The 15,246-nt window shown below is 43.5% G+C and overlaps 1 protein-coding gene across 2 annotated transcripts in view; it reads left to right on the top strand.

The window, feature by feature from the left end:
- LOC141147322 (protein mono-ADP-ribosyltransferase PARP14-like) overlaps window positions 1-15,246 on the top strand; it is a 63,925-nt gene that overhangs the window by 34,954 nt on the left and 13,725 nt on the right. For both annotated transcript variants that reach the window (XM_073634542.1, XM_073634543.1), the window contains 8 exons: window positions 397-633; window positions 1,378-1,599; window positions 2,061-2,139; window positions 3,876-4,025; window positions 5,879-5,941; window positions 8,354-8,533; window positions 9,548-9,754; window positions 12,621-13,190. In XM_073634542.1, coding sequence (XP_073490643.1) covers window positions 397-633; window positions 1,378-1,599; window positions 2,061-2,139; window positions 3,876-4,025; window positions 5,879-5,941; window positions 8,354-8,533; window positions 9,548-9,754; window positions 12,621-13,190 — 1,708 coding nt within the window. The remainder of the gene's footprint in view (window positions 1-396; window positions 634-1,377; window positions 1,600-2,060; window positions 2,140-3,875; window positions 4,026-5,878; window positions 5,942-8,353; window positions 8,534-9,547; window positions 9,755-12,620; window positions 13,191-15,246) is intronic.

The following is a 15,246-nucleotide window of genomic DNA, read 5'->3' as shown; positions in this document are numbered from 1 at the left end:
TTATTGTCATCATCATGTCGAATCTCCTATCTATATCGAACTGTTGTAGCAACGAAAACGAAAATAAAGCATTTGTTTATGTCGGATCTTTCGTTTTTCGGATCATGCACTTTCGTTATCGTTTGTTAAAACGATAACGAAAATACCTGAAATTTGGATGAAAATGCATTTGGATGAAAATGAATGCACATGTCTATTTACAATTACATATTCGTTATAATAAATAGAACCTCTAGTTTTTCATATTTTGCTATTGGATTTCTAGCTCTGGAACAAATTGGAATTTACAAAGTTTGTTATTTGGACCCTTATCAATTTGAAACCATTTAACACCTAGGAAATTTAATTTTTTAACGAATATCACTTGGTAATATTTGTCATCTCTTTCCATGGCAGACAGATGTCATTGTGAACAGTGTAGGAGCCAATCTGGATCTGAATAAGGGTGCCGTATCCAAAGCCTTGCTGAGTCGGGCAGGCTCTAATATGCAGCAACTCCTGAACAGTGCAAGTCTCGGTATTCAAAGGGCGCCAGGATCCATGTTCAGCACCAGCAGCTGCAATCTCAACTGTCAAGAGGTTCTCCATGTTGTGGCCCCTCCATGGGACAACGAACAAGGAATGTCGAAAACGGTACCTTCAGCCCCACAGAGTGTGGTGGGAAATACATTCAGGCTGATTTAAAAAGGACTACAGCCTGTTCACTTTGTAAAGGGAATTTTCACTTCGCTTAGTGGATGTGGCAAAAAATTACTTTGCAAAGAATTCATAATCACATGTAAAAAAATTTAAAAAAACAGGAGTTTAGCATGCACATGATTGGATGATTGAAGTCAACACAACATCACCTCATTCACGAAGCTAAGTGGAAGTTCCCTTGGAAAGTAAAGTATTGAATTAAAGAAATAGTTTATTTACGTGTATCTTTAAGAGGTAGTCAAGCCACACTTCAGAGGTTCTAACCCTTTCCTACTAAATTCAGAAAAAGAATGGCTGGACTGCCTCTTTGTGTTTTAAGAATACATTTTGAGTACTTACCATTGAGCCACATTGACTTAAATTTGGGCCATTTTGTGTTGAGATGTCTTTCAGCACTGGGGTCCTCAGGTTGAATCCCAACCAGGACACTATTTGCATTGAGTTTCTCCCTGTGCATGTGCGGGTTTTCTCCAGGGTACTCCGGTTTTCTTCCTCACTCCAAAGACATGCTGCTAGGTCAGTTGGCTCACCCGAGTGCACCCAAAATGGCTGCTTTAACTCCTAAATCCTTTTTTAGTCTCGAGGGAGAAATTCTATATGCTATAGAATGACAAATGAAATATATGTAATTTTTTTTTTATCTTGCCATACACTTCAGTCTTGGATTCTTTGTTTCAGATTCTTCGCATAATTATTAAAAACTGTTTGGGGCAGGCAGAGCAGAAACAGCGGACGTCAATATCTTTCCCAGCTATTGGAACCGGCAATCTTGGTTTTCCAAAGGATTTGGTCGCATTTGTGATGCTTGATGAGATTTTCCAGTTTAGCTGCAAAACCAAAGTACAGAATCTCCGAGAAGTTCATTTGGTCCTTCACCCCAGTGACATGGACACCATCAAGGTAATGGAGATCTCATGTTTATAGTCATAATTTTAGTCTAAAGGTTGAATATTACCACATGGCCATCGGGGTGCTGAGGTATCCAGTTCCTCGTCCCTAGCATGCACAGAGCCATCATTAGCTGCATGAAAATGGTGCTGTGTAGGACCTGTTGGGAGTTCCATCTGAATAACAATAATCCTGCAGGAGTGCCAGTTGACAAATTATAAGGTAGATGATAGTGCAGACTTGGAAAGGATACAAAGACTGGACAATATCCATGATGGCTTCAAACAAAAACATTGATTACTAGAGACTATTTATAGAAGGTATCCTTGTAGTGCACAAGACTATAGAAAACCTCTCCATCATCCTACTAGACCGGGGCCACCTCACTTACAAAGTCACATGTTGTCTCTAATATATGTTTTGTTTTGTTTTTTGCTGTATAATGGCCATTTTCTTGTGTTCTGTACTTACAGGCATTTACAAGTCAAATGGAAAACTGCACTGCTGCCATTAGTGGGGTCACCAACAGACCATCAACTGGGACGGGGCCAAGTATGTTTATGTAATATGAATCTTTGTCTGCTATAGGGAGTTTATTTCCTCAAAGGTTTCCACGTATTTCATGACATAAAAAGGAAGCTTCATATCAGATTACAATTTAATATATAGTGTATAACCAAAAGTCTGTGAATCCCTAAGAAATCACACCTACATGAGTTTGTAGAACATTCCAAAATCATGGCCATTAATATAGAGTTGTACACACTCTTCCTCTCACAGTGTCTGCTCTTCTGGGGAGACATTTTTCACAGGATTGATGGTGTCTGTGGAAATTTGTGCCCATTTGTGAGGTCAGGTACTGATGTTGGATGAGAATACCTGGCTCACCATTGGCATTCCAATTCACCCCAAAGGTGATCAGTAGGGATGAGGTCAGGGTTCTGTGCAGGACTCTTGAGTTCCTCCACACCAAACTGGTCACACCATGTCTTTATGGAGCTGGCTTTGTTCACCGGGGGGGGGATCACAGTCATGCTGGAACAGAAAAGGGTCTTCGCCAAACTGTTACCACAAAGGTGGAAGACCACAATCGTCTACAATGTCTTTGTATGATGGAGGATTATGAGGACCCTTCACTTTAGAAACCTGAACTCCATCCTTGGAGAGGAGTCTACATACATATAGCTATATAGTGTATCCTAGAAGATGTGTGCGGCATATTTAACAGAAGAATTTTGGAGTGGGTGCATTTTCTGTTGTGCATTTTGTTGGTGTGTAATTTTAATGTAAGAATATAAAGTTTGTTTTATGATATATATCTCTTGTCTCTTTTTTCTACCCTTCTGCCGCTCTGTGCTGCTTCCTGGGCCCTCTCTTTCCAGGATCTTTGCTATGCGCGTAGGGACCCTTCAGGGTAAGACCGCGCTATATTAAGATTCCTCTCAACTCAACTCAACTGATATTAAAGCAGAGTTCCACTTGTTTTTGTGTTAATTAAAGGTCAAAAAAGTGTAGCTGCTGACTTTTTAATAAACACACGCTCACCTGTCCCAGGATCCAGCTATGCGGCTGCCCGACGCCTCGGTTTTGCTGCGCCTCCTCAATGGACAGGCAATCTTCTGGGACCTGCAACGTGTCCCAGATGATTGCAGGGAGGGAGGGGGAGAGGAGAACTTCTGCTCAAGTTTCCTAGGTGGCCCGAGTGGAAGTGGGAGTACCTGTTAAAACTAGGTACCCACTCCCCCCCCAAAAAAATGACATGCCAAATGTGCCATAGAAGGGGGTGAGGAGTCCTTAAAGCAGAAGTTCCACTTTAAATCTGTCCAGGATTCAAGATGAGGAAAATGTTGAGATCAGAGCAGGCATGTATGTAGAAGGAGGAGGATGTCAGAGGGCAGGAGACTGCGAATGGCTCAGAAGGATGTTAGTGGAAACAGGGATGGATGGAAGAGGTGATCCAAAAGGAGAGCAAAATGGGGATAAAGGATGGAAGAGGAGAAGGAGGATGATGGCAGAAGGGAGGACAGTGGGGATGGATTGAAGAGGAGGAGTTGAGATAAAAGCAATGGAGAGAAGAGTGGGTAGAAGGAGGAGGAGGTGGATGATGACAGAGGTTGGGACAGTGTTAATGGATTGAAGAGAATATACAGGATGATGAGTGATCTCTGTGTGCCTCTATTTTTGCTCATTCTATCCTTCCATGCACAGTTGATCATCGGTGGTGGGAACACGGCTTTCTTTAATCTCCTATTCTGCTTATTACCATCCCTTTCCTTTCTGTCTTGCAGCATTCTTTGGGACGGTGACAAACCCGTCACTCGGGGTTCATGAAATGAAGATTGGATCTGTCACCTATCAGGTAAAGACCGGCGATATAACCAAAGAGGACACTGACGTCATTGTAAATTCTTCCAACCAAGACTTCACTCTCTGCACAGGTAATTCACTTTGAACACCAAAATTTCAGAAATACAGAAAAAATTGTGAGGGGTCACAAACTTTGTCCTATGTGTAGAGTCCTACATAGAACACGGGGGGTAGTACAGATTATACAATGCATACAATGATCTAATGATGAGGATAGCATAAAAAAAACGACAACCTTGTCTGAGGAGAGGAGTGTGAAGAGTGCACTTGAAGGCTGTAGAGGTGAACAGGGGGTGGAGGGAATCCCAGAGAAGTTTGTGGAGATGTGACTGGAGGAGAGGGGGAGGTCATGTGTGGAATATGGAGATATATAGAGACATCAGATTTTGAAGGGCTTTGTGTGAGTTATAGATGGAAAAACTTGTAGATGAGGGAATATGAATTTTGGTGGGCTCATCTCTCCATTGAGTTGACATAGGGCCCAATTCACAAAGCTAACACACCAGGACAAAGGTGTAGCCAGGAGCTGGTTAAATTGCCTGTCATGATAGGGGACACTTGCAGCATTTGCCACAGGAAGACTGTTTCCTTTAGTGTTCAGTGCAGACCCTGTTTACAACATCCTGAATGCAGAGCAAGTGAAGATTTATGACAGGAGAGCAAAGGATCTTGGGATATGTGATGCAGAAAGCCAAGTCTCCATTGGATCCGGACTACTGCGGGCTACGAGTTCTAGTTGGCTGGAGGGAGAATACAGAATGCTGGAAGAGGGGATACATAGCCTGAGGAGAGGAGAAGTTGCTCTCTTGGGACCCCGGCCTTCACCTGGAATTAGCGATCCAGACGGTCGGACAAGGGTGAGTTGGAGCTGTGGCCTAAGCTGGGAGGAGAGAAAGAGAGAGAGCTTCTGGTGAGTGGGCGTGGATGCATCTGGTGTGCGCTTGACAGTTGGAAGGTCACCATCGACACCTACCTTACAGATCCTGCTGTGCTGCGACCTCGAAGAAAATGTGGTCAAGCATCGTCCCTGAGTAGAGCATCTGCAGGACCCTGGCATCTCCATCTCCATGCCATCCCTTGAGCTTGGTATTGTTTGGACTAGTGAGCGGGCATTTGCCCACCCTCTTTGCAAATAAGGACACTGCATGCAGACACCTTTACCGTCACCTTGCCATTATTCAGTAGAGGAGACATCCTCCATACATGTGTGCTACTGAATGTCATTATCTCACCATTACTTTGGCCCCCATCACTTGAGCTAGCTGAAGATTCAAGATACTTGCTTCATCAAAAGGACTCATTTGTTCTCCCCCCTCCCCTCAAGGGACAGGAACATTTGGGGCAGTTACTTGGCTCCATATCACCTAAGAACTCTCCTACACCTAGAGACTAGGGTTGTTTAATTTGGTGTATAATGTGCCAGATTGCATTAAGTATTTGTGTTGGTGGGCTGTAGCATCGGGAGGTAAGAAGGAAGTAGTCTGACTCCAGAATTGGTCATACTCCTACACTTTTATGACCTGCAGCCGTAGACCATAAACGGTCAAAGTTGTTGACTTATTATTTCCCAGGTAGCTACAGCTGATCATTCATTTGCTTATTCATATAAAGTGTACAACTTTTTTTGCCTGATCCTTATCTGGTTTACTTTGAGCTATTTTGTATCTGCATCCATATTTATGTCTGAACCCAGGGTGTCAGAGGTGTCGGTGGAATTGCAAGGTCAGGGAAACCATTGGTGTACAGTATCTTTAAGCGGCCCTCACGGGGGGTAGCACTACAAAGAATACTTATTTTCAAAAAATTATTTTCAGTTGAATCCAATAAGATTTGAAAATGACAGTCACATGGATAAAAAGGGTATTTAACCTTGTGTTAAAACTTTATGAATTCAGCCTTATTGTGTTTTATATTATATTTGTAGGAGTTTCAAAAGCGATTCTGGAAGCTGCTGGACCGTCTGTTGTATCATCTGCTGTGGCTCTGGGTAAATCTCTGCACTGGACCATCCTTGTTTTTATTTTTAATACTTTTGCATGTGTAGAAGAATAGACAATGCACCAACAGAATGTGGCAGACGTAGGGAAGATATTGAGGGAAATGGTCTTCAGCCATTGGGGTTATTACAATTTATGGGTGCTCACCAGGTACCAGTAAAGGCCACGCCATGTACACTGTATATATCTGTGAAGGTTCTCGTTCAAGTCATTGTATAGCTAGTAATAGTTACCCACATTGAACTAGACTTGTTCTTTTGAAGATGTTTTGCAGCTTCTCCAAGTCACTTCTTCAGTTATAATGAATGTCAGGAAATGACCCCCGGTGTCTATACCCACACAGGTAACAGAGACACCTTCATCCAATCACCATGGAATGTGGCAAGGCAGACTGTCCAAGCTACACCTCCCACAATCCTAGCAGTCCACATCCTGTGTGCCCTCCTATGGGGTAGTGATGGGCCAAACACCCCCTCCCCCCCCCGGTTTGGTTTGCACCAGAATTCCCAAACAGAGAAAAAGTTCAGACCCGAGCCGCAAACTCTATTAAAGTCTATGTGACCCGAACATGAAAAGTCAAAAGTCCCCATTTTGAAGGCTTATATGCAAGTTGTTGGCCATAAAAAGTGTATAGGGGTACTGCCCTGGGGGAAATATTTTTAAAAAAAAATTTTGTTTTTAAAGGAGCAGTGATTATAATAATGCTTGAAGTAAAACAATAAAAATGAAAAATTCCTTTAAATATAGTGCTTGGGGGGTCCCCTTAGACTGTAAAGTGGCGCATCTATGCTGTGTATGGAAGCTGCTGCAGCAAAACTGATATATATAAAGAAAAAAAGACATTGCCGGCAGCCCGGCAATAGAAAAAAAAATGCAAAAAACGGTGTACTGTTTTTATTTATTTTTGACACTTTTTTAGTGAATGAGTAGGGGTACAATGTACACCATATGTTGAGGGTAGGTGGCCTGGTATGGTTCAGGAGGGGGAGGGGGGCGCTCACTCATCATCCCTCCTTCTCTAGCCGGCCAGGCTGCATGCTTGAAAAAGGGTCTGGTATGGATTTTAGGGGGGACCCCACGCAATTTTCTTTTTGAATTCTGGCCTGGTATGGATCGGGGGGGACCCCCACGCGGTTTTTTTTTATAAATTTTCTATTGTTTTTTTTTTTCCATTCAGCTGACAGCTGATGACTCATCCGTTGATAAGGACGGGGCGGCCGGCTTCTTGGCCACGCTCCTTAACAGCCTATTGACTGTGCGCTCCGCGAGCTTATGCTCGGCCCAAACCACTCAGCCATCCCTACTATTGGGTAGAGGGCGGGCTCATCACTGATTGACACAGCTGTACAATAGGAGTCTCCTCCTGTAGCTGTGCCTGTGTAGATTTGATTTTGGGATTTATGTAGCATGAGGTTTTAACTTTCTCGTTTGTGTACCATAAAGAGGTATTATCGGGCCACTTGTGGATATACAGTATGTATATATTTTTATTGATAACACATTAGATTTGTGATTATAATACATGTTTTGCCTTTTCTGTGATACTCTTTGGAAAGGTATATCTTATTTTTGGTGATGTTCAGTCATGTGATCCAGTGCCCCTGTGTCAGTCAATGGCAGCTGCAGGGAAGAGGAGGGAGAGCCCACAAGGGATGGACCAGAGGAGCCCATGGGTGATGTCACCTCACCAGGCTTTGCCAGCCATTATTGAGTGCTCTCTCTTCTCCCCTGCAGCTACCGCAGGCTGACACAGGAGATCACATGGCTGAAAATAAGTTTATACTTTCTTTTTTGTTCTCAGGTTAGTCAGCAGAGGTAACATCAAGGGAGAGGGGACATTTTTAAAGTGTTTGTAAAGGCTGAAGGTGCATTCTATGCATGCAGGTAAAAAAACCTTCTCTGTGTAGCAGCCCCCCCTCCCTCGGCCCTTCCTAATACTTACCTGAGCTTGATCTTCCTCCAGCGATGTATACAAGAGCCTTGGCTCTTCAGGGAGTCTCCCTCCTCATTGGCTAAGACAGCAGCAGGACCCATTGACTCCCACTGCTGTCAATCACCGCAAGGGAGTCAATGAGGAGAGAGAGAGGGGGCAGGGCAGAGACGTGGCTCTGTGTGTGAATGGATAAGCAGAGCTGTGGCTCAGGAGGGAGCCTGTTTGGGTGCTCCCCATTGCAAGCTGCTTGTTTTGGGCAGGGCGCTTGGCAAGGGGGAATGGGCCAGGAGCGCTGGGACCCGAGAAGAGGAGGATCGGGGCTGCTCTGTGCAAAACCTTTAAAGGGCAGGTAAGTATAACATGTTTGTTATTTAAAAAAAAAAATGACTTTAATATCACTTTAAGCCTAGTTTGTGTTAGGCAGGAATAGCTACAGTACATTACCAGCTAAAGTTTCCATTTCTGACAGGTGCCCAACCTCATAATGGATACGTCATCACCAATTCTGGAAACATCAAACAATGTAAATGTATTCTCCATGTGGCAGTGGCAAAAAGCCCAACATCCATTCAGAAAATTGTCCTGGATGTCCTGCAGGAGTGTGAGAAACATCAGGCCTCTTCTGTCACCTTCCCCGCTGTGGGAACAGGTATGATCAATTCATCACAGACAGTTCTACTTTTATGTCCAAAAATGTGTTTCTCTCAGCTGCACCCAATAACCACCCAGCTAAGTACAAGATTGCTAGAATGTACCTGTATACCTCACTCATCCAACCAGCATGAGGCCTACTCACCCAAGCAGGTGAATGTTTCACCTCCTTGCTGTGCCCTCCATAGCAATATTGCCCTCAGGATCACAAGTGTGATATAAGCTTAAGAGATGAGTAATGGGATCAGTCCAGACAGAACTTAGATTTCAGTCTTTGATAGATAGTGGAGAGGTATATCCCAGGCCTACACATCTGCTGTGCCCATTATGAGGGGTTCCCACCATCCCTGTGCTGAGTTCCCGGGTCTGTACACCCGCTGTGCCCATTATGAGGGGTTCTCACCATCCCTGTGCTGAGTTCCTGGGTCTGTACACCCGCTGTGCCCATTATGAGGGGTTCCCACCATCCCTGTGCTGAGTTCCTGGGTCTGTACACCCGCTGTGCCCATTATGAGGGGTTCCCACCATCCCTGTGCTGAGTTCCCGGGTCTGTACACCCGCTGTACTCATTATGAGGGGTTCCCACCATCCCTGTGCTGAGTTCCCGGGTCTGTACACCTGCTGTGCCCATTATGAGGGGTTCCCACCATCCCTGTGCTGAGTTCCCGGGTCTGTACACCCGCTGTACCCCTTATAAGGGGTTACCACCATCCCTGTGCTGAGTTCCCGGGTCTGTACACCCGCTGTGCCCATTATGAGGGGTTCTCACCATCCCTGTGCTGAGTTTCCGGGTCTGTACACCTGCTGTGCCCATTATGAGGGGTTCTCACCATCCCTGTGCTGAGTTCCCGGGTCTGTACACCCGCTGTGCCCATTATGAGGAGTTCCCTTGAGCCTCTGGAGGTCAGCTTCCTCTGAGTAATGTTTTCTACCTTTTTGCATTTAATGAAGTAAAAGTTACATTTTGTGGTCAGTAGATATCTCTGGTAAACATTTTGTCTGGTTGATACAGGTGCGGGGGGATTAGCTGCCTCCACAGTGGCCGACTCAATCCTCGATGGTTTGGTGGACTTCATCAAATCTAAATCGGTCCATTCTCTTCAGACTGTGAAAGTGGTTCTTTTCCAGCAACCTATGCTGAATGATTTCTACACGAGCATGAAGAAGAGAGAGGGGACCGCCCTGCCTGAAGACAAATACTTCTTAACTAGAATCTCTGGTGAGTTGGGGGTGTGAGCTCAGGATGGCTGACTGAACAAGAAACGGGAAGAGACCCTTCTGTATGCAGGAGGAGTTCAGGATCCTAGAAGAATGACTAATTGGAGCACTACATCCTGATATTCAACTCTAAATACCAATGTATTACAATGATCGATTGTTTACAAAGCCAGTGCATTTTGGGGGCTGTAACTCCACCTCCCTCATCAGGGCTTAAAGAAGAAGTTTCATGAGCAATGAAAACTGCTGGTCTAATGATTAAGGTAGAAACACTTATCCCTGAATGACTAAAGATTGTACAGTAAATCTCTTCTTTATCTCTGCTGTTACCACCTGTCAACTCCTCCCCTGCCAGAAGCCCAATTTGTGGTGGTCTCCTAATTGGTATATCAAGCAGAGGTCTGTTGCTCCTGCCCCCTTTGCTGTCACCATGTATTTTGGGGCGTGCCTCTTGGGTGTGCTGACGTTATCATCACTGAACTTGTCTGCTCTGTTGCTCCAGCCCCCTCTGCTGTCACCAGGCATCTTGGGTGCACCTGTCAGACATTTTGAAGTCATCATTATTAATCTAGTGCGCTACATTGCTCACGTTCCGTCTACTTTCGCTACAGATTTTCGGGTGTACCTGTTGGATGTGCTGATGCCATCTTCACTGATATATTGTAAAAAATGTGAATGAGTGGTTAAAAACCCCAGAACCAGCGCAAAGTGGAAAGATAATTAGTGCAACTAGAATAATTAAACAGGTGAAAGTTGGTAAGGAGCAGCAGGTTGTACAAAAGAAAAATGGATAAGTAAAAAACAATACTAAATTGATAAAACCGCGCTCCTTCTCTAATAAAGTGCAAACATGCAAAAAAGTGGTTTCAACTAAGCACCAACATGATAATACAGTGGAACCTCGGATTACAAGCATAATCCGTTCCAGGAGAATGCTCGTAATCCAAAGTACTCGCATATCAAAGCGAGTTTCCCCATTGAAGTCAAAGGAAACGAAAATAATTTGTTCCGCATTGACTTTATTGGCATGCAATACAGCATGCGGCCAGAGGGGGGGGGGGCGCCAGAGAGCCTCGCAAACGGACAGAAAGGCCCGAGGACACCTCGGAAAGACTCCATTCCCGAGGTTTGCTGAGGTCAGCCGAGCTGTCCTTGGGCCTTTCCGTGCTTTTCCGAATGGCGCCGATCGGCCCCCCCACCTCAGGCCAAACGCAGTAATGCACACGCTTTGGCCTAAATCGTGCTTGTTTTGCGAGACAACACTCGCAAGTTACGATTTTTAAAAATACAGTGCTCGTATTATGAAATGCTCGTTAACCACTTTACTCACAATCCGAGGTTCCACTGTATAATAATATGTGTATAAAAAGTCCAAACACAAAATAAGCTCAGTAGTGCAAATAGTGAATATTCAAACAATGTATCAAAGTCTTCAGACAATGTATCAAATTCTTCAGATCTTGTACACAATCTTCAAACCCCTGCTGAACAGTAGGTCAATTTGACTGAAATATCTCCTACCACCATCACCTGTCACACATCCTACTCCCCAGACTTCCATGACCCCTATTACAGGCAGTCATAAAGCACATATGGGTATATTCAGCAGGAGTTGTGTACGATCCCAATGTTGATCCCAGAGTTTAACTGATCTCCAGGACACAAACACCAAAATGAATCCAGATCGTTTGAGCACGTTCCCAGGAACCAAACGATTTGAAGGGAGTTATCCAATGGTTAGTGGGGAAAAAATTAAAAAGAAAGGGCTTCCATAGTGAAGTATGTCAGAGTTTTATTTAAAAAAAACTGATAAAAACAGCAAATTCTTGCAGCTTAGAAATCCATGTGCATGGAAACGCCGTGGTGTGTTCCAGCTGCACTTCAAAAACAGCGGGGATGACGTATCACAATCAAGCACCCTACCGGTTTCATTGGTGCATACCAACATCTTCAGGGGTCTTTTATCTTGTTTTTATCTGTTTTTTAGGAATAAAACTGTGACATACTTCACTATGGAAGCCCTTTGTTTTTAATTTTTTTCCCACTAACCATTGGACAACTCCCTTCAAATGTTTTTTTTTCCTGGGAACGTGCTCAAACGATCTGGATTCATTTTGATATATTGTACTATGTTGCTTCTGCCCCCACCACTGCCACAGCAGATCTCAGGCACGCTTTTTATTTGGTTTGTATTGTAACTGTACTGCTTGCCCTTATGTTGTAAAGCGCTGCACAAACTGTTGGCGCTATATAAATCCTGTATTATAATAATAACAAAACAAAAATACAATGAATGAAGAGGCAGTAATAAACTTGAATCAACTGCTAACACCCAACACTCCCAACAACATCCAACTATATACTGATTATTGATTCCACAAACACTATCTTTGCTTTATTCTCTTAGGCCCTGATGAAGGGGATACAACCCCTGAAGCAGGTTGGTTTTGCAAGCATTCTATGTATGCGTTATTGAATATCACAGTGTCCCGCTTCCATTATAAGCTCACTTATCCCTATCATAATCCAAGGTGATCATGGAAGCCCTTCGGTGTGCTGAACATGCCAGACCAATATTCACATTCTTTATATTTACACCATTGCCATACTAATGAATGATAACAATAGAAAGCAAACACAGTCTGGTCTTTCAGTGATTGGATCCACATCTACTTTAATCTGTGAAGCATTAAATATTAAATCAACTTTATACAGAAAATCCTCACAGTTCCTCAGCTAAAATCCATAATACCCAAACCTGGTCTACATCCCGTTCATAAACTATTTGTTCACAATTTTTATTTACTTTTATTTATTTTCAGAGCAGTTTGTGATATCATTGTCTCTTTTCTTCCTCCCAACAAAAGCCCCAAAGCTCCCCGCCTTTCAGTTGATGGACGGCATTGAGCCTGTGGTGTTCAGCTTGTGTGCTGAAGATAAAAGTAATGTGGACAAGACGAAGGCTTGGCTACAGCAGATGATCGACAATGAGCAGGCAGAGAAGGTGATCACAGAGGAATTTATCTCTGAATTAAAAGAAGCCGATGTGCAGAAGATCTCCGACCTCCAGAAAAAGTTTCAGGTCTCTGTCATTTACAAACCACCCGACCCCTCCATCCGGATTTTGGGCCTCACCCGGGATGTCCTACTTGTGTCTGGGGAGATCGAAACAATTATCATCCGGGTAAAAGACAGAAAGAACCGGGAGCGGGCAGCAGATATCACCGGGAAACTGGTAGAATGGAGATATGGTAATGGAGGAAATATGGTTCCCTTTGAAAAGATGACAAACCTGGAGCTGGAAGAAGCAAAAAATGACAAGAAGGTCCAGATCACAACCCAGATCCAAGGAAACCAATACACTGTCAGTTTACAAAAAGAAACAGCCACAGACAATCATGGGAACCAAATTCAGATCCAACGTGCCGTGAAACATGGTAATATGACTTTTTATTTTGTATCAGGTTATTTTTATTAAACAGATCTTAATTTTACAATAACAATTTATACAGAAACACGCTCCTGTAGATTGAATAGAAGCATCACATAGCCTTCCAAATAGAGATAAAGTTCAAAGAGAACATGTGACTTGGAGATCATTCCATAACAGGTATAAGAGACCTTGAACTATAACAAATATCACACACACCGAGAAGTACTACTCAAGTATCTGTCAATATTCCACATTAAAGAGTCATACAGTGCATCTTTATTAGACAGAATGGCCTATAAGTTCCTAGCCCATTGGCAGAGCAACCACCTAGCTCCCCATATTGTCTCCTAAGGACAATAAAGAATCGGTTGATATATTAGAATCCAGCCATCGGCCGTATGTTTTTTGAATTTTTTTAAGGCAGCCCCTATGTTTATAAGTTGCCTGTTGTTGGTTGAGTAGACAAAATCAATTTCTGCAAAATGGGTCTACGAGCTAAGCGTAAAAAGATCTCGCCCAAGATCTTGTCAACATTAAGTGTACTTCAATCAGAAGAATATCTTCTGGAACTACTCCCAAGGCCAGCAACTTTCAGGTCAAATGAAACTTGTGTGGAGAAGATTGTATTTAGGGTAGTAGTAAAAATAAACTCCTAATATCAGGGAAGCTTAGGGCAACATGGGAATGAGGGTACCTGTGGCTGTAGTACATCTGGGACATTGTGGGGACTCTGTGGATAATGAACAGTTGGGTCAGACATTGTGAGGAGGATAAAGAGACCGGGTTTAAAGTTTCTATAGCTTAAGTCCACTCTTCATCAGTGAGGGACTCAAGGTTTTGATGCCATTGTCCTGCACACGGGCACCAACATCTGTTTGGAGTGCAGAGTAAAGGTCAAATTTCAAGCCTTTTTTGGAGCAAGTGGTGGAAACTGCCTCTGTTAAACTTGAGTAGGTTGATTGTATTTCAACAGGAATGTCGCTGCCTGACTCTGTAGAGCATGGCGCAGCTTAACCACCCTGGTGCTTTTACTGAGTACGGCTCGGGGTTAAATTTCAGCAACATTAGCGGTAACTCTGAGCCACATTCGGGATTGCATTGCAGTATCCTGGTGCGGTATACTTAACTTGTCCCCAGAATCCTGCGATGTCCCCTCGCTGTGTCTGCGGGCTGTGTCTGCCACCCAATGCCTCTGTGTGCCGGGCTCCGTTCCCTGTGAGCGTTGCGACGCACGGGGGCGGAGCCCGGTGGCAAATTTAAAAAAGTGAAAAATCATAACACATACAGTATACTGTAATCTTACAGATTACATTACTGTATGAAATTATTTCACATCCCTTTTGTCCCCAGTGCTTTGACCAATGCCCTGCATGCAGTTTTATATGACATATACTGTTCTTTCTGCCTGGAAACTTGAAATTGTCCATAGCAACCAAAAAGTGTCCCTTTACGTCAAAAGTGGTTTTAGACCAGCTAGAAAACAGCGATAGTAAATTAGAACACTTGCAGAATTGAGCGATAGTGAATCGTGGGGAAATTAATTTTCTTATTATTATATTATTATTTTTTATAATTATTTATATTTATTTATTATATTATAATTTATGATTTTGTGTTTCAAACGTCATCATACCCGGGATATCTACTAGACTCCTGGTGGACAGATATACGTGTGTTATTGCTAAGAATTACAGACCTACAATATAAAATGCCAAAATTTCTATGCAAAATAATTGTACCGCTTTGAGACGCAAAAATCTGACATAATCATACCGCCAGGGAGGTTAAGGTACTGAAAAAACAGCTTACCGGTATTAGGTATCAGGGAGCTCTCTGCCAATTTATTAAAAAGTAAGTAAAACATCATTATCTATACAACTAGTGGAGAAACATAATGCCAGCCCTTTTCCAAAGGCTGATCCTCCTCCGTCCTTGGGTAATTGTTATATGGGAAGCCTTATGCCGCGTACACACGGTCGGACTTTCTATCCTACTTGGTCCGGCACACTTTCCGACGGACTTTGTCCGCCAGGTGCGCCGGACTTTAAAACGGACGGACT

Source organism: Aquarana catesbeiana, linkage group LG06, assembly GCF_042186555.1.
Source record: "Aquarana catesbeiana isolate 2022-GZ linkage group LG06, ASM4218655v1, whole genome shotgun sequence".
Classification (NCBI taxonomy): domain Eukaryota; kingdom Metazoa; phylum Chordata; class Amphibia; order Anura; family Ranidae; genus Aquarana; species Aquarana catesbeiana.
This window is presented reverse-complemented; position numbering and strand designations above follow the sequence as displayed.